Source organism: Malus domestica, chromosome 01 (assembly GCF_042453785.1).
Source record: "Malus domestica chromosome 01, GDT2T_hap1".
Classification (NCBI taxonomy): Eukaryota; Viridiplantae; Streptophyta; class Magnoliopsida; order Rosales; family Rosaceae; genus Malus; species Malus domestica.
Window position 1 is genome coordinate 29920476 of NC_091661.1, and position 19710 is coordinate 29940185.

The 19710-nt window shown below is 39.9% G+C and overlaps 2 protein-coding genes and 2 long non-coding RNA genes across 4 annotated transcripts; 2 read left to right on the forward strand and 2 right to left on the reverse strand.

Moving 5' to 3' along the window:
* Positions 1-1531: 1531 nt before the first annotated feature.
* Positions 1532-3254, forward strand: LOC103437382 (cytochrome P450 89A2-like). The gene has a single exon (XM_008375849.4). It carries the CDS (start codon positions 1589-1591, stop codon positions 3143-3145), a length of 1557 nt encoding a protein of 518 aa, XP_008374071.1. The 5' UTR covers positions 1532-1588; the 3' UTR covers positions 3146-3254.
* An 894-nt stretch (positions 3255-4148) lies between these two features.
* On the reverse strand, positions 4149-7567 carry LOC139198319 (uncharacterized). Its single transcript, XR_011583697.1, has 3 exons — positions 7389-7567; positions 5032-5392; positions 4149-4934 (listed from the first exon to the last, which is right to left on the reverse strand). It is a non-coding gene; the product is annotated as an uncharacterized lncRNA (long non-coding RNA).
* Positions 7568-11417: 3850 nt separating this feature from the next.
* Positions 11418-11839, reverse strand: LOC114825393 (uncharacterized). The gene is made up of 2 exons (XR_003774123.2): positions 11701-11839; positions 11418-11537 (listed from the first exon to the last, which is right to left on the reverse strand). It is a non-coding gene; the product is annotated as an uncharacterized lncRNA (long non-coding RNA).
* A 4428-nt stretch (positions 11840-16267) lies between these two features.
* On the forward strand, positions 16268-18092 carry LOC103442790 (cytochrome P450 89A2-like). The gene has a single exon (XM_008381597.4). The coding sequence runs from the start codon at positions 16424-16426 to the stop codon at positions 17981-17983; it is 1560 nt and encodes a 519-aa protein (XP_008379819.2). The 5' UTR covers positions 16268-16423; the 3' UTR covers positions 17984-18092.
* The last annotated feature ends 1618 nt before the right edge of the window (positions 18093-19710 follow it).

Here is a 19710-nt window from a genome sequence, read left to right on the forward strand (position 1 = left end):
AGATATGATATTTTAAATCTCGTCTGTCCATTGTAATTACAAACAGGCCGGTCCGGGTTCTCGCATTTCTTATACTTTTAGAACTGGCCCAAACTGAAAACTTCAAAGGCCAGGCCCGGCCCGCCTCGTATCGTTCTGTTTTTACAAAATTAGGAACTGGTCCGTACCCGCCCCGACCAGCAATTCCTGTACCCATTTGCCCACCCCTTTATACAACGATCTTGATCTGATTTCTTTGACATGTTGAATTTGCTGGTGGGGCGTTGAGATGCGGTGAATATGTGACATTACGCAAAGCTGGAGATGCAAGCCATAAGGTTGGTCATATACAGATATGCTAATAGTACTAGCACCTAAATTTTGGGCACAATAGTTCCATAGCAAGAGTTATGGTTTGCGAATGGAAAGTCTGACAAGCGTATGTATAATTTGATCTTTTGTAGGGTGGGGGTTCCGGCACCCAACGAATTGTGATCAAAGACCCCTTATGTGAGGATTGTTACAAGATTCGGGAGTATCTCTACTCACAATTTTATTTGCTTTAAGATCATCTCCAATCCTTGGGGATAAAGCTTAAAATTTTAAGCCATAAGTCAGAATCTGATTTTCCTTTACAACCCTTATGGCTTAAAATTTTAGATGATCAAATAATGATTTTAGCCTAACTTTTTGTTTTTGGTAACTTTTTTTGAAAATAAAATTTATGTAGATTATCTTAATTTATTTTTATGAACATTTTAGTCTAAAAATATTTAAATTCTGATAAGTAATTAAAAATCATACAAATACATAGGTGTTTATAAAGTTTTAAGTTAAATTTGATTTAAATAATTTTCTTAATTTTGGGCCGTCAAATCTTTTTTTTTACTATTAGATTTGATCTCATTTCATCGTAGCAGTTAGATTATAAGTAAAAAAACAAAAAAAAGTTTGAAATATAACAATTTGGTGGGTTCAAAATAATTTAAGCCAGGCTTAAATCCCGGGAGGAATTTAGCTTAGAGATATATTTTCTCTCCCGGACTTATTTTAACCCATGATTGGAAATGGTTTGGGAGGGTTTTTAAAACTTATATTTTAAGCTTTATTTCATGAGTTGGTGATGGTCTAAGGGGAGAGACATAATATCTAACGCTTTCGGATGAACTAACATTTAATCGCGATATTAACTTCTAGTGATTCGAGGAAACACACTAAAGTTTAATTTCAATGCAGGCCTTATTTTTGGACCCGGTTTCTCTGCCCTCCCAATTCCCATACACTCTCATCTCTTCCTATTTTGTGCAATCACGCTTAAGCCACATCAACATTTTATATTGATTTTTTTATAGAGATAATAAGACAAAAAATAATAGTGATATAAAATATTAACGTGACTTAACTGTAATCGCATAAATAGGAGGAGACGAGAGCGTATAGGGCTAGGAGGGCAGTGTCATGGTCAGACATTTTAAGTGAAAGTGACAATATGTGCAGCTGAGTCAATGCATTGGAAACCTGGTTCCTCATCAATATGCTTATAAAGTATGGAAACTAATAATTGTTGAGCAAACGCAGTTGCTCTTTGTCTGATTGCTTACGATTCACCATGGAAACCTGGTTCCTTATCCTCATCGCCCTCTGCGTCTCCTTCCTCCTCAAACCCCTTCTCTCTCTATTCCTACCCACTTCCATCTCCAGACCCAATCTCCCTCCCGGGCCTCGCTTCTTCCACATCATCGAAGGCTTCTTATTCCTCCTCAAATCTTCCTTGGAGCTCGAGCCTATTATCCGCAAACTCCAGGCCGAATACGGGCCCATCATCTCCCTCCCCATCGGCTCCCGCTCTACCGTCTTCGTCGCCGATCGCTCCCTCGCCCACCAGGCCTTAATCCAGAACGGAGCCGTGTTCGCCGACCGCCCCCTGGCCTTGGCCACCAACAAGTGCGTCAGCAGCAACCAGCACACTATCGGCTCCGCCGTCTACGGCCCCTTGTGGCGCCTCCTACGCCGCAACCTCACCTCTGAAATCCTTCACCCTTCCCGCGTCAAATCCTACGGCAACGCCCGCAAATGGGTTCTCGACATCCTCGTCAACCGCCTCAAAACCGAGTCTCAATCCCACTCCGAAGCTGCCGCCACCGGAGTCAGGGTGGTCGACCACTTCCAATACGCCATGTTCTGCCTCCTGGTTCTGATGTGCTTCGGCGACAAATTGAACGAAGAGCAAATCAAAGAAATCAAGCGCGTGCAGCGCCAACTACTTTTGAGTTTCGGGCGGTTCAATATCCTCAATTTCAAGCCGAAATTGACGAAGATTATCTTCAAAAATCGGTGGCGGCAATTATTTAAAATCCTCGAGGAACGACGAGAAGTGCTCCTCCCTCTGATTCGAGCACGACAAAATAGGGCAAAGCAGGGCAGCAAAACCGACGACAAAGATGATGAATTTGTGTTGTCGTATACAGATACGCTGCTGGACCTCGAGCTTCCCGACGGCAACGAAAAGCGGAAGCTTTCGGAGGGAGAAATGGTCAGCCAATGCTCAGAGTTTCTGGATGCCGGCACCGACACGACTTCCACCGCGCTGCAGTGGATCATGGCCAACGTAGTGAAGTACCCGCAAGTTCAGGAGAAGCTGTTTGCCGAGATTAAAGGGGTGATGGGAGAAACGGAGGACGAGGTGCGGGAGGAGGTCCTGCACAAGCTGCCGTATCTGAAAGCCGTGATCTTGGAGGGGCTGAGGCGCCACCCGCCGGCGCACTTTGTGCCGCGCGCGGTGACGCATGACGTGGATTTGGGCGGACACGTGGTGCCCAAGAACGGGAGTGTTAGTTTCATGCTGGCGAGTATAGGGTGGGACCCGCAAGTGTGGGAGGACCCCATGGCGTTCAAGCCGGAGAGGTTCTTGGGCAGCAGTGGAGGAGAAGAAGGGTTCGATTTGAGGGGGAGCAGGGAGATTAAGATGATGCCGTTTGGGGCAGGGAGGAGGATCTGTCCAGGGTCGGGATTGGCGGTGCTTCACCTGGAGTACTTTGTGGCGAATTTGGTGTGGAAATTTGAGTGGAGAACTGTGGAGGGAGATGACGTGGACCTGTCAGAGAAGCAGGAGTTTACTATAGTGATGAAGAATCCATTGCATGCCCACGTAATCCCTAGAATTTAATACGTGTGAGAATTCTGTACTAATTATTCGGTGCATATTCAACCGTTGAATCTATCCATGTATGCTTTTCATTGATTATGTAATTTTGAAAATTTAGATTTTTAGTTTACTAGTCTGATTCAAGACGGATTTTATAACTTCAATATTTAGAGAGTGATTTGAGTGAGCTGTATTTGCTACTTTTTAGCTTATAACTAATACAACTTTCAAATCTTGGGAAGACAACTTCTGCATTTAGAGACTGCCCAAGAGCAAGGAGCATTTGAGAAATTGATGGGATTGCCTACATAGGTACAACTCTCCTTTAATCTTTGTGTTACAGCTTGTCTAATGACTAATTCGAAATCCAAGTTACCGTGGTTTGAACAAATTCGATGGAGTAGTGTTTTTATTTTTACCTTCGTATATATGGAAATGAAAGAATAAACAACTCTTTGAAGACAACTTCTTTCCGACAAAGGTGTTCAATTACCATTTCCGTTCATTGCTTAATTTGTTAGACTATGCTTCGTCCCTAAAATTCGTCATCTGAAGTAATCTCAAGTTTTCAACATCATGTTTTGAGCCCCAGAGATAAGGTTAAGCTCTATGGAACTACTATATTTACAGCGATCTCGATCTGATATGCTAAGGGTGCGTTTGTTGCGCCGGACTGTCTCGGATTGGACTAGCTGCCGGGACTAAGCTGGACTGGCTTAGACTGGACTAAGCTGGACTAACTTAGTGAAGCGTTTGGTGTAATGTCGGACTAAGAAGCAGGATAAGAAAAACAGTACTGTTCACCAGATTTGTGTTTGCTTAGACTAGGATTACAAATTTTTGCCATTGTGTAATAGAGTAATGCTACAAATCTCATGATATGGGTTAATTGGAGCATATTTTTGCCATGTATATTATGAATCTTAAAAAAAAATTGACAATTGTTTTGTTTCTATTACCTGCTAATAGAATTGGGTTTAATTTGCAAATGTAGCTTGGTTTAAACTCTATCACCCAACAGAAGAAAAATAATAGTGCCCAATACATGCAACTTCAACAAATACAAGTACATAAGAAGATCTCCATAATTTAGAAAATCCTAGTTAACATTAGCCAAAATAGATCTCCATAATTTACAAAATGGCTAGTTAACATAAGCCAAAATACTAGTGCAAAGCTAAGTTATAAGCCATAACATAAGATTGTATGATTAATAAAATACATCCATGTTAACATTAATAAAATACATCCATGTTAACATTAGCCAAAATCCTCATCCGCTTGCGTTGTCGCTTAAAAGCCTTTGGACGAACACTTTCTTGAGTTCCGGTTTGATTGCCCTGAACACTCCCACATTTTTTGGTTTATCCAAAATAAGAGACAATGCATCAATTTGATCCATAGGAGAGAGACCCATTGCTTCAAGTTCATTAGCTATGTCAGTATGATCTGCAGTACCTTGAACTAAAGCTTCAGTTACCATTTGCATCCTCTTCCCACTTTCAACATAAAAATCTTTCAGTCCACTGATAATTGCCTCGGTTCCATCACTTGAACTTCCCACAGCTCTTTTCCTCTTTCTTTGGCTATTTTCAGATGGGGTGCTTTGTTGGCTTTGTTGGTTCATTGAAGAAACAAAATTTTCACCTCCAATATCACTTTCACCAACATGATCATGACTTTGTTCCTCCACCATTTGAGCAGGGGTTTCGGCTACATTACCCGTAGCCCGATCTTTTCCAAATATATATGCAAATCTATCAAACAGTGGAAAAGGTTTGCTTCTCCATCCATCGGCTTCTTTATTTCTCTAAGATTATATCAACATAGCAAAACTAAAATTTAGCATGCGTAACAAATATAGCAGCAATAATATAACTAATGTATAAATAAAATAGGATATGAACCTGCACATAAGTTTGCCATGAGTCATCACTGTCAACTTCAACGCACTTTTTGACATCATTCCATGCAAATCCACTTGTGTTTATCATGTCAACGACCATACTATATGTTTTTTTTTCCATTTCTTCAACTTGGACTCAATATGTAGATTTGCCTTTATATTTGAATGAGGACATAAAACATTGACAGCTTTTGCTATTTCAACCAAAGTACCTTGTTTGAAAGCACCGGTGTCACACCGTTGCTTCCGAGCAACAAAATCCTCAAGAACTCCTAGTAATACTTCTTCCTCAAATGCTTCCCATTTACGCCTTCTTCCTTTTGGCTCTTGAGTAGCATTCAAAATATTTTCGTTATCCATACCTAAACAAAAAATATTTTAATGAAGGAAAATACCATACAAATAATCAATCTGCATAATATCCAATCAACTTACATAATATCCAATCAACTTGCATAATATCCAATTAATTTGCATACCATCCAATCATTGTGCTAATATCTAACAAATGCATGATAAAAAGGAATACTAAAATAAAATGTTATCATTAACACATATAGCTAGTTCGGTTGCTGGTTCCTAATTGCTCTCCACTCGTTATACATTTCCTGAGCCATATCATTCCTCTTTGCAGTCCACTGGTCAGATGTTTGAACACTACCAACATATTCACCTTCTTCTGTATTTTGTCCATCTTCTATTATTGGCAAATTCTCCATTGGATCTACAGACATCTCTTGCCTAATAAGATTGTGTAGTAGGCAACAAGCGGTAATTATTCGACCTTGTGTCCTTATCGGATAGAAAGATGGACTCCTTAGTATCGACCACCTTCCTTTTAGCAAGCCAAAACAGCGTTCAATTACATTCCTTGCCTTAGAATGATTCATGTTAAAATATTCTTCCTTATTAGAAGGTGTTCGTCCCTCCCATTCAGATAAATGATAAGGTATTCCTCTATAGGGTGCAAGGAATCCTTCACCATTTGTATAACCACCATCTACAAGGTAATAATAACCTAATGAAAAAAAAAACAGACCTTATTAGTGTTTTGTAGTTGACAAACAGAACTAGACCTAACTTACAAAGTTGAGACTAAGTAATAGTCTTACCCGCTGGTACCTTAAAACCATTAGGCATAGTAATTGCATCATGTAGCACTCTAGAGTCTGATGCGGAACCCTCCCACCCCAGAAACACATATATGAACTGCATATCTCCTGAACACACACCTAACACATTAGTTGCGACTCGACCCTTTCTTGTTCGGTATCTTGGTTTGTCAATTTCAGGTACATGCACATCAATGTGTGTTCCATCCAATGCTCCCAAACAATTCTTAAAAAAAAAAAAAAAAAAAAAAGTTTTTGTTAATTTATACAAAGGGAATGAAGAGTTAAAGCTTAGGGAAAATGAAAAAAAATTCTCATCATACCTTAAAACATCGCCACCTAGGATCTGTAGAATCAATAGGCACAGGCTGTGGGACTTTCAGTAGGATACCTTGTAATCGCAAAATTCCTTGCAATACGCTATTAAAATACCTACTTATAGTCTCTCCCGACCTATAAAATCTACCGCCAACACTACGATTCTTAGTATGATGTGCTAATATTTGTAAAGTCATACACACCTGCTCCTCTACAGACACCAAACCATCAGTTTTTACCCTCACATCTTGACGAAGTAAGTCACATAATATGTCAAAAGTCCTTCTATCCATTCTCAATTCGTTGACACATTCAGTATCAGTATTCCCTATTATACCATTCAGATAACACAAACTAATCTCTCGTCTAATAAGTGAACGGTTAGTCAATGTGGGTCGTTCAACATGTCTCTGTTTGCCACGTAGCATCATCAACACAAGAATCGTACAAATGCAAATTGTCTCCAAATAAGACATCTCTAACAATAAGATCAATAAAAGCTTCCTTCGATCCATATCTATCCAAACAAAAAAAAAAACAAAAAACAAATTAAGGACATTATATATGTAATATTTACTGTTATTAAGGGTGATGGAAATGAAGTGATTATGATACGAAATGAACTAGATCAAAGTAACTAGCGAAGTCACAATCCGAGGCATCAAATATACGGGTGGTGTTGGAAAAAAAAAGCTATCATTAACCCGAGGCAACAAATATACAGGTGGCGTTGAAAAAAAAAATTATCATTAACCCGAGGCAACAAATATACAGGTGGCGTTGAAAAAAAAAAAGTTATCATTAACCCGAAGCATCATATTCAAAATGTTCTACTCTTATACATCTATAAACATGTGTCTAAGAACACTAGTATGAGGATTGCTATCATTGCTAGGCATTGCATATGAAGAGGGAAATTAAAGGACACCTGTAATGCAGTAGCCTTAGCCTTAGCCTTCTGTTTATGCTCCTCTTCTCTGCAACCAACAACCACAAAAAATTGCAATTCAGCATCAACCCCACACAATACAAAACATTCACATTGTAATATCATGGTTATAAACCAAGTACACACACACACACTCATGGACAAATGTGCAAAATACACATACATACTCACACTCACACTCACACTAACACACACACACGAACATACACACTCTCACACACGGACATACACTCACACACACTCATGGACAAATGTGCAAAATACACATACATACTCACACTCACACTCACACTAACACACACACATGGACATACACACTCTCACACACGGACATACACTCACACACACCCTGCATACATACATACACACACACACACACACACTGCATACATACATACACACACACACACACACTGCATATATACATACACACACACACACATACTCACACTGCATACACACACACACACACACTGCATACATAGACACACACACACACTGCATACATACACACACACACACACACACTGCATACATACACACACACACACACTGCATACATACACACACACACACACGGCATACATACACACACACACACACACACTGCATACATACACACACACACACACTGCATACATACACACACACACACACTGCATACACACACACACTGCATACACACACACAAACATACTCACACGGACATACACACTCTTACACACGGACATACACTCACACACACCCTGCATACATACATACATACACACACACACACACTGCATACATACATACACACACACACACTGCATACATAGACACACACACACACACTGCATACATAGACACACACACACACTGTATACACACACACACACACACTGCATACATACACACACACACACACACACTGCATACATACACACACACACACACACGGCATACATACACACACACACACACACACTGCATACATACACACACACACACACACGGCATACATACACACACACACACACACACACACTGCATACATACACACACACACTGCATACATACACACACACACACACTGCATACATACACACACACACACTGCATACATACACACACACACACACACTGCATACATACACACACACACACACACTGCATACATACACACACACACACACGGCATACATACACACACACACACACTGGTCAGCTGCACACACTGCACTCACACAGACATACACACTCTCACACACGGACATACACTCACACACACACTGCATACATACACACACACACACACACTGCATACATACACACACACACACACACTGCATACATACACACACACACACACACTGCATACACACACACACACACACACACACACTGCATACATAGACACACACACACACTGCATACATACACACACACACACATTGCATACATACATACACACACACGGCATACATACACACACACACACTGCATACACACACACACACATACACTGCATACATAGACACACACATACACTGCATACATACACACACACACACACTGCATACATACACACACACACACACACACACTGCATACATACACACACACACACACGGCATACATACACACACACACACACTGCATACATACACACACACACACACACTGCATACATACACACACACACACACACACACACACACACACACACACTGCATACATACACACACACACATTGCATACATACACACACACACACACTGCATACATACACACACACACACACTGCATACACACACACACTGCATACACACTCACACACATACACACTCTCACACACGGACATACACTCTCACACACTGACATACACTCACACCCTGCATACATACACACACACACTGCATACACACACACACACTGCATACACACACACACACACACTGCATACACACTCACACACATACTCACACGGACATACACACTCTCACACACGGACATACACTCACACACACCCTGCATACATACATACATACACACACACACACACTGCATACATACATACATACACACACACACACTGCATACATACACACACACACACACACACAGATTACACACACACACACAGAGTATACACAAACAGAGATTACACGCACACATAGAGTATACACACACACACAGACAAACCAGAGTACACACACACATAGTATACACACACATGCACACACACACAGACACACACAGAGATTACACACACAGATTCTAATCTCAATTTGACCTAAAAATTGATTTTGAAGTTTACCAGAAAAGTTGAAATACGAAAACCCCAAATTCTAATCTGAATTTGAACTAAAAATATGAAAACCCCAAATTCTAATCTCAATTCGACGAAATCAATCGAAGATTTGAAGCTTACCAGACTGTCTCCGACCAGATGAGGGCGAGAATACGCAGAGATGAGGGTGAGGATGACGACGACGAGGAAGCAGGGCAAGGTCGACGACGAGCGACGAGCAGGACGAAGGACGTTGGGGATCCTCGCAGAGATGAGGACGAGCAGGACGTTGGGGATCCTCGCGGTTTTCTCTCCGAGCTTACGAGTCCGCCCAAAATTGGGGTTCTTCGTTAAGAACTCGTAATGAGGCGTGTAATCCGAGCGAGTCCCACCTAAGCCCATTAAAGCTAATCCGGTTGCACACCAAACACAGGACTATAGTCTAGTCCAGTCCAAGCCTTGCTAATCCTGTCAAACAAACGTGCCCTAATAGTATTAGCACCCAAGTTTTTGGTACAACAGTTGCATTTTTGCAGATCGAAAATATGACTAGCGTATTTATATTTTTTATCTTTTTTGTAGGGTGGTGGTTTTGGCACCCAACAAATTGTGATCGAATGCCCCTTATGCGAGGATTATTACAAGATTCGGGAGCATCTCCACTCACAATTTTATTTGCTTTAAGTAGAGATACATAATATCAAACGCCTTCGGATGAACTGTCATTTAGTCGCGATGTTAATTTATAGTGATTTCACAACACTAAAAGGTACCTCCTCGATCACAATATACTCAACAATACCTTCCACACTTTCTTCTAGGCTCCACCCTTTAGCAACAAGCTTGTTTTTGACATCCTCAAAAGGTCCAGAACTGCCTAGAACCTTTGGCAACTCATCAGTTGGTTTATATGACTTGCAATGTTTATTGATATGTTTAATGTAAGCACTAGTTCCACCCCCCACTAGTAACACATGAAAAAAGGGCATTACAATGGTTACACTTAGCCTTCCATACTTGTACCTCCACCATCTCTTTCTTTCCATCTTTTTCTACTTCATGTATTTTCGAGACGGTACACTTAGTGACATGATCCCAAACCCAAGATCTCTCAGAAGAAGATCTCTCTAGTGAAGCTATTATAGTTTGTTGTCTTGTCTTTGGAATAAGTGGTGCTTTTCTTTTTTTTTGGAGGATGAGGGGTTTTGGGGAGGTATTGATGATTTTGCCTGTGTGGGTTGTGCTTGTGTTGGTTGTGGAGGACATGGTGATGTAGCCATAGATGATGCTACATTAGTACTAGGGGTACTTTAACTTTGAGATCGAGACAATATGTAAAAATTTGTAAAAATTAAATAATGGAAGTATATTCATTAATCAAATAAAGATATTTTGAAATATGCACACCAATTTCATGAAATTACCACAAAATACTAATCATCTTAAGAAACCATTAAAACTTTAGAGTTCAGATCACGAATAAAACCAACTACTAAATCCATCCCCATTAAGAGAAAGAAACTAAATAAAACCAAATGAAAACAAGAGAAAGACGTGCTAAATGAAAACAAAGAGAAACCAAATGTAAGACGTGCTAAATAAATCCATCCCCATTAATACTCGATATGAAACCAAATGAAAATAGGAGAAAGAAACTATATGCTAAAAAGAGGGATAGAGCAATTTTGAATCATGCTAAATTTGACTTACATTAGCAATATTCAAAGAAAAACTAGTTAAAAGAAAAACGTGCGGATCTATTAACTATTAAGTACTTACATTTATTGGGTTCCAAAGAAGAAGACTAGTACTTTCTTCCAATCAACAGAGTAGCCCCACTTCTCTGGTACACTTACCTGCAGAATGATTAGGAATAATTAGGAATAAAGAGATAATCAAACTATAAGTTTACACACATTCTTGTATACTACAGAAACCAAAACCATGCTAAATTTGTCTGAGAAGACAAAAACCAAATCAGAGGCTGTTATGCTTCTAAAAGAACATATGAGCAGTCACCTTATGCAAAACAACATCAAAGGGTCCTTGATCTGAAAGTGGCTTGTTTACATCAATTGCAATGAAGAAGATCCCCTTATTCCTGCAATGAAGAAGATCCCCTTACAACAATCTGCATTAACAAACCGGTTTAATGTGCTAAACCTAAGGACAACAAGAGTAGAGCCCCAAATTACTGAGAAATTGCAAGGAAACAAGGTCGACAACAGAGGCAACAAAGCAGTAAACCTACAAGACTAAAAGGAAACAAACAGCCTAGCCTGCAAAGATTCAGAGAAGTCTGGGCGCAGAGCCAGGAATAATTAGCACTTTAACCCTGCAAATTATGATTGACGAGTGACAACCCATCTTTGTTTACTTTTACTTTTGTTTGTTGGAGTAGCTAGCACTTTAACATTCAACAGAAACTAGTATGTAAAACTTTAATGTGCTGTTCGTCTGCTACACATTAAGTTAATTTATCTATGCGTGGGTGTGTGAGTGTCACCCTTCAAATTCATGCAGTATGAGGGGGAATTCCCATGGCCCTAGTGCCACTGCGGCTAGGCCTTGTCCTCCACCTCCAATATATATTGAATTAATTGCACTTTCATCCTAGTACCCATACACCACTCCATACAAAATAAAAATAAAGACTTGTCACAATATCACTAATGCCGGCTTGGTTCTTAACGTTATGTTGTATTTTTAAATCCATTTGTAATTATATCGGTCCGTGAAACAATAATATAAATTGATCAAATTAAAATACAAACCATTGCCAATATATTATGAATTAATTGCGCTTTCATCATCCAACAACTCATACATTATTCCATGAATAAAATAAATATATTAATAAAGAGGAGAAGATGGAATAATAATAAACAACACAACGAACACGTATGATTAAAAGTTGTACTTTTTAAACACATTTGTAATTTCATCGGTAGTATATAGAAAGAGGGGAAACTTAGTGAACTTAAAACAGGTTTGAATACTAAGTGAACTAAAGCAGAACAAATCCCTAAAAATTGCTTAAGTTCAAATGAGTTTTCTATCCGAAAATAAAATCTAATTTCCAAAACATATCAATATAAGAACATCTAAAATTGAATTGTATCATCTTCAACCAAATCTACATCGGCCGTTTGTGAAACCAAATGCATACAATCACCGAATTACGAACTTTTTGAGATGCAATCGAAACACAAATTGACAACTGTGAATGATAAGAACTAAGAAGAACTAGACTACATTGAATCAAAGACGACAACTGAGAGTGGAAACGTTTCGCTCAGACTTAGATCTGAAATATGCAAAGCAAAGAAAAACCCAAACCTTGTTATTAGTGATTCAATATTAGAGTGGAAAAAAATTGGTAGATGCGAAGGGAAGAACCCTAAATGGTGGCAATAGATCAATCATCAATCTACAAATGCAATTCAAATAAAAATGACACTGAATTACATGGATTAAACAAGAATTACAATCTTATAAATATAAATGACAATGAATGTGCCATGAAAAGTGAAGCTCCACAACTGGTAATAACGCATGGAAAATCAAAATAAGCATGTTCGACATAGATGCAACTGAAAATCTAAAACCTGAATCACTTCCATAGAACCTAAGACCATGCTTGCATGCATCAATCAAATCCAAATGACACGTGGGAAGATAGTCGACATTGCCTCGCATCTACTAGAACCAAAACACAACTTCCCTTCTCCCCTTTGTTCACGAGTGCTCATACGGTTTCTATTCTATTTTGCACAGGTAATAACCCAAAATTTGTTATCAATGGTTCAATATTACAGTGGAAAAAAATTGGTTGATGCAAAGAGAAGAACCTTAAATTGTGGCAACAGATCAATCATCAATCTACAAATGCAATTCAAATTTTAAGAAAACCCTAAATGGTGGCAATATGATTCAATCATCAATCTACAAATTCTAACTTAAAAAGGTCGTACCCAGTGCACAAGGCTCCCGCTTTACGCAGGGTCTGGGAGAGGTGAATGTCGGCTAGCCTTACCCCCATTTTATGGAGAGGCTGCTCCCAAGTCTCGAACCCGAGACCTACCGCTCATGGGCGAAGGCACTTGCCATCGCACCAAGTGCGACCTCTTCTACAAATTCTAACTTAAAACCCCTAAAATCCCTACACCAGATATTCACAATTTCGCATTAATAATAAATCCTAATTCAAAATTACCTACATTTTAGAGGGATGATGGTTGGTAGTGGTATTGGACCACTGGTGGTAGCGGTATTGAACCACTGGTGGTAGCAGTGTTCCTCGACGGTGGTGATGGGATGATGATGGTCGCGATGGCGGAGGTGGTGCCGTTGTGTTGGTAGCGACGAAGCTGTGAAAGTCTGAAAGTTGGAGCTCAATGGTGGTGATGGGGTGATGGTGGTCGCGACGGTGGAGGTGGTGCTGTTGTGTTAGTCCCAACGTCGTTAAGCACTGTGAGTTAGAGTCTGAGAGTTGGAGTTAAGGGAAAGGACAAGGAGGGAGTCGAGTCGAGGGAGGGAGAGATTCTGAAAGACTGAGGGTTGTTTTGGAACTCGGGAGGTGGAATTGGCTAGAGTAGCCCCACTTCTCTGGTTCATTTACCTACAGAATGATTAGGAATAATTAGGAACAATGAGAGAAACAAACTATAAGTTTACACACATTCCCGTATACTACAAAAACCAAAACCATGCTAAATTTGTCTTAGAAGACAAAAACCAAATCAAAGGCTTTTATGCTTCTAAAAGAACATATGAGCACCCACCTTATGCAAAACAACATCAAAGGGTCCTTGACCTAAAAGTGGCTTGTCTACATCAATTGCAATGAAAAAGATCCCCTTATTCCTGCAATGAAGAAGATCCCCTTACAACAATCTGTATTAGCAAACCTGTTTAATGTGCTAAACCTAAAGACAACAAGAGCAGAGCCCCCAATTACTGAGAAATTGCAAGGAAACAAGGTCGACAGTAGAGGCAACAAAGCAGTAAGCCTACAAGACTAAAAGGAAACAAATAGCCTAGCCTGCAAAGATTTAAAGAAGTCTGGGCGCAGAGTTAGGAATAATTAGCACTTTAACCCTACGGATTATGATTGACAAGTGACGACCCATCTTTGTTTACTTTTACTTTTTTTTGTTGGATTAGCTAGCACTTTAACATTCAACAGAAACTAGTATGTAAAATTTTAATGTGCTGCTTATCTGCTACACATTAAGTTAATTAATCTATGCGTGGGTGTGTGAGTGTCACCCTTCAAATTCATGCAGTATAAGGGGGGAATTCCCATGGCACTAGTGCCACCGTAGCTAGGCCTTGTCCTCCCCCTCCAATATATATTGAATTAATTGCACCTTCATCCAAGTACCCATACACCACTCCATACAAAATAAAAACAAAGACTTGTCACAAATATCACCAATGCCGGCTTGGTTCTTAACGTTATGTTGTATTTTTAAATCCAATTGTAATTATATCGGTCCGTGAAACAATAATATAAATTGATCAAATTAAAATACAGACCATTGTCAATGTATTATGAATTAATTGCGCTTTCATCATCCAACAACTCATACATTATTCAATGAATAAAATAAATATATTAATAAAGAGGAGAATATGGAATAATAATAAACAACACAACGAACACGTATGATTGAAGGTTGTACTTTTTAAACATATTTGCAATTTCATCGATAGTATATAGAAAGAGGGGAAACTTAGTGAACTTAATTTTGGGCCGTCAAATCTGTTTTTACTAATATATTTGATCTCATTTGATCGTAGCCGTTAGATTATAAGTAAAAAAACAAAAAAAAAGTTTGAAATATGATAATTTAGTGGGTTCAGAATAATTTAAGCCAAGCTTAAATCCTGGGAGGAATCTAGCTGAGAAATATATTTTCTCTCCCAGGCTTATTTTAGCCCATGATTGGAGATGGTTTGGGAGTGTTTTAAAACATATATTTTAAGTTTTATTTCATGAGTTGGTGATGGTCTAAGGGGAGAGACATAATATCTAGGATTTGGATTCTCTCATGAGCTAATGGAGAGGATCCTCCTGACCAACATATGTGGACCGTTGGATGAAAATTCAACGGCTACAAACAGAATGTTCTTTTAAAGTTATAATAATTATAGCCGTTGAATTTTCATCTAACGGTCCATATACGTTGCTTAGGAGGATCCTCTCCTTAAGCTCAGGAGAGGATCCAAATCCTAATATCTAACGCTTTCGGATAAACCGACATTTAATCACGATATTAACTTCTAGTGATTCGAGGAAACATACTAAAGCTTAATTTCAGTGCCGGCCTTATTTTTGGACCCAGCTTCTCTGCCCTTCCAGTTCTCATACACTCCCATCCCCTCCTATTTTGTTTCGTGCGGTCACGATTAATCCACGTCAATATTTTATATTGATCTTTTTATAGAGATAATAAGACAAAAAGTAATAGTGATATAAAATGTTAACATAGTTTAACTGTTATCGCAAAAATAAGAGGAGATAAGAGTGTATGAAAACTAGGAATGCAGAGAAGCCAGGTCCCTTATATTTTGTCGAACTTGTCATGGTCAGACATTTTAAGTGAAAGTGACAATATGTGCAGCTGAGTCAATGCGGTCGAAACCTGGTTCCTTATCAATCTCCTTACAAAGTATCGAAACTAATAATTATTGAGCAAACGCAATTGCCCTTTTGTCTGATTGCCGACGGTTGACCATGGAAACCTGGTTCCTGATCCTCATCGCCTTCTGCGTCTCCTTCCTCCTCAAACCCCTTCTTTCCCTATTCCTACCCACTTCCATCTCCAAACCCAAGCTCCCTCCTGGGCCCCGCGTCTTCCCCGTCATCGGCGGCTTCTTATTCCTCCTCAAATCCTTCTCGGAGCTCGAGCCTATCATCCGCAAACTCAAGGCCAAACACGGGCCCATTATCTCCCTCCGCATCGGCTCCCGCCCGGCCGTCTTCATCGCCGACCGCTCCCTCGCCCACCAGGCCTTAATCCAGAACGGCGCCGTGTTCGCCGACCGCCCCCGGGCCTCGGCCACCAACAAGTACTCCAGCAGCAACCAGCACAACATCAGCTCCGCCATCTACGGCCCCACTTGGCGCCTCCTCCGCCGCAACCTCACCTCCGAAATCCTTCACCCTTCCCGGGTCAAATCCTACGGCAACGCCCGCAAATGGGTTCTCGACATCCTCGTCAACCGCCTCAAAACCAAGTCTCAATCCCACTCCGAAGGCGCCAGCGCCGGCGTCAGGGTGGTCGACCACTTCCAATACGCCATGTTCTGCCTCCTGGTTCTGATGTGCTTCGGTGACAAATTGAACGAAGAGCAAATCAAAGAAATCGAGCGGGTGCAGCGCCAATTTCTTTTGAGTTCCGGGCGGTTCAATATCCTCAATTTCACCCCTAAATTGACGAAGATTATCTTCAAAAATCGGTGGCGGCAATTCTTCAAAATCCTCGAGGAACGACGAGAAGTGCTCGTCCCTCTGATTCGAGCAAGACAAAACAAGGCAAAGCAGGGCAGCAAAAACGACGACAATGACGATGAATTTGTGTTGTCGTATACTGATACGCTGCTGGACCTCGAGCTTCCCGACGGAAACAAAAAGCGGAAGCTTTCGGAGGGAGAAATGGTCAGCCTCTGCTCAGAGTTTCTGAACGGCGGCACCGACACGACTTCCACCGCGCTGCAGTGGATCATGGCCAACGTAGTGAAGTACCCGCAAGTTCAGGAGAAGCTGTTTGCGGAGATTAAAGGGGTTATGGGAGAAACGGAGGACGAGCTGCGGGAGGAGGTCCTGCACAAGCTGCCGTATCTGAAAGCCGTGATCTTGGAGGGGCTGAGGCGCCACCCGCCGGGCCACTTTGTGCTGCCGCACGCGGTGACGCATGACGTGGTTTTGGGCGGACACGTGGTGCCCAAGAACGGGAGTGTTAATTTCATGGTGGCGGATATAGGCTGGGACCCTCAAGTGTGGGAAGATCCCATGGCGTTCAAGCCGGAGAGGTTCTTGAGCAGCGGCGGAGGAGAAGAAGGGTTCGATTTGACGGGGAGCAGGGAGATTAAGATGATGCCGTTTGGGGCAGGGAGGAGAATCTGTCCTGCGTCGGGATTGGCGGTGCTTCACCTGGAGTACTTTGTGGCGAATTTGGTGTGGAAATTTGAGTGGAGAGCTGTGGAGGGAGATGACGTGGACCTGTCGGAGAAGCAGGAGTCTACTGTGGTGATGAAGAATCCATTGCAAGCCCACGTAATCCCTAGAATTTAATGCGTGGGAGAATTCTGTAATAATTTTTCGATATACTTTGAACTGTCAAATCCATCAATGTATGCTCTTCATTGATTATGCAATTTCGAAAATTTGGAATTTTAGTTTACTAGTGTGATACAAGACAGATTTTATAACTTCAATATTTAGTGAGTGATTTGAGTGAGCTGTACTTGCTACTTTTTAGCTTATAACTAATACAACTTTCCAATCTTGGAAGACATCTTCTGTATTTAGAGATTGCCCAATAGCAAGGAGCATTTGAGAATTTGATGGGAATGCCTACATAGTTACAACTCTCCTTTAATCTTGGTGTTACAACTTGTTTGATGACTAATTCGATATCCCAGTTATTGTGGTCTGAACAAACTCGGTGGAGTAGTGTTTTTGTTTTTACCTTCGTATATATAGAAATGGAAGAATAAACAACTTTTTGAAGACAACTTCTTTCCGACAAAGGTGTTATGGTACCATTTCTGTTCATTGCTTAATTTGTTAGACTATGCTTCGTCCTAAAAATTCGTCAACTGAAGTAATCTGAAGTTTTCAACTTCATGTTTTGAGCCTCGGAGATAAGGTTAAGCTCTATGGAACTACTATATTTACAACAATCTCGATCTGATTTCTTTGACATGTTGAATTTGTTGGTGGGACGCTGAGATGCAATGAATATGTGACATTACGCAAAGTTGGAGATGCAAGCCATAAGGTTGGTCATATACAATATGCTAATAGTATTTGCACCCACATTTTTAGCACAACAGTTCCATAGCTAGAGTTCTAGTTTGCGGACGGAAAGTCTGACTAGCGTATATATAATTTGATCTTTTGTAGGGTGGTGGTTCTGGCACCCAACAAATTGTGATTGAAGGCCCCTTATGTGAGAATTATTACAAGATTCGGGAGTATCTCTAGTCACAATTTTATGTCCTTTAAGACCATCTCCAACCTTTGGGGACAAAGCTTAAAAATTTAAGCCAGAAAATTTTAAGTCATAAGCGAGAAACTGTTTTTCTCTTCTAACCCTTATGGCTTAAAATTTTAGCCTGTGATGATCAAATAATGATTTTAGCCTAACTTTTTGTTTTCGGTAACTTTTTTTGAAAATAAAATTTACGTAGATTATCTTAATCTATTTTTATAAATATTTTAGTCTAAAAATATTTAAATTCCGATAAGTAATTAAAAATCATACAAATACATAGGTATTTATAAAGTTTTAAGTTAAATTTGATTTAAATAATTTTCTTAAATTATTTTAGATGTTGATTTAATCTTGGACGGTCAAATCTTTTTTTTACTTTTAGATTTGATCTCATTTGATCATAACCGTTAAATTATAAGTAAAAAGCAAAAGAAAAATTGAAATATAACAGTTTGGTGGATTCAAAATAATTTAAGCCAACTTTAAATCTTGGAGGAATCTAGTTTAGAGATATATTTTATTTTAGCTTATGGTTGGAGATAGTTTGGAGGTTTTAAAATTTATATTTTAAGCTTTATTTTATAAATTAGAGATCATCTAAATGGATAGACATAATATCTAATGCCTTCATATGAACTTGAATCACAATGTTAACTTCCAGTGATTCAGGAAACACACTAAAGTTTAATTTCAACGTAGGACTTATTTTTCGTCGAAGTTGTCATGGACTCATGGTCAGACATTTTAAGTGAAAGTGACAATATGTGCAGCTGAGTTAATGCCGTGGAAACTTGGTTCCTTA

Excerpts from the sequence above, each read along its gene's own strand:
- LOC103437382 (XM_008375849.4), top strand. The coding sequence starts at position 1,589 with ATGGAAACCTGGTTCCTTATCCTCATCGCCCTCTGCGTCTCCTTCCTC.
- LOC103442790 (XM_008381597.4), top strand. The coding sequence starts at position 16,424 with ATGGAAACCTGGTTCCTGATCCTCATCGCCTTCTGCGTCTCCTTCCTC.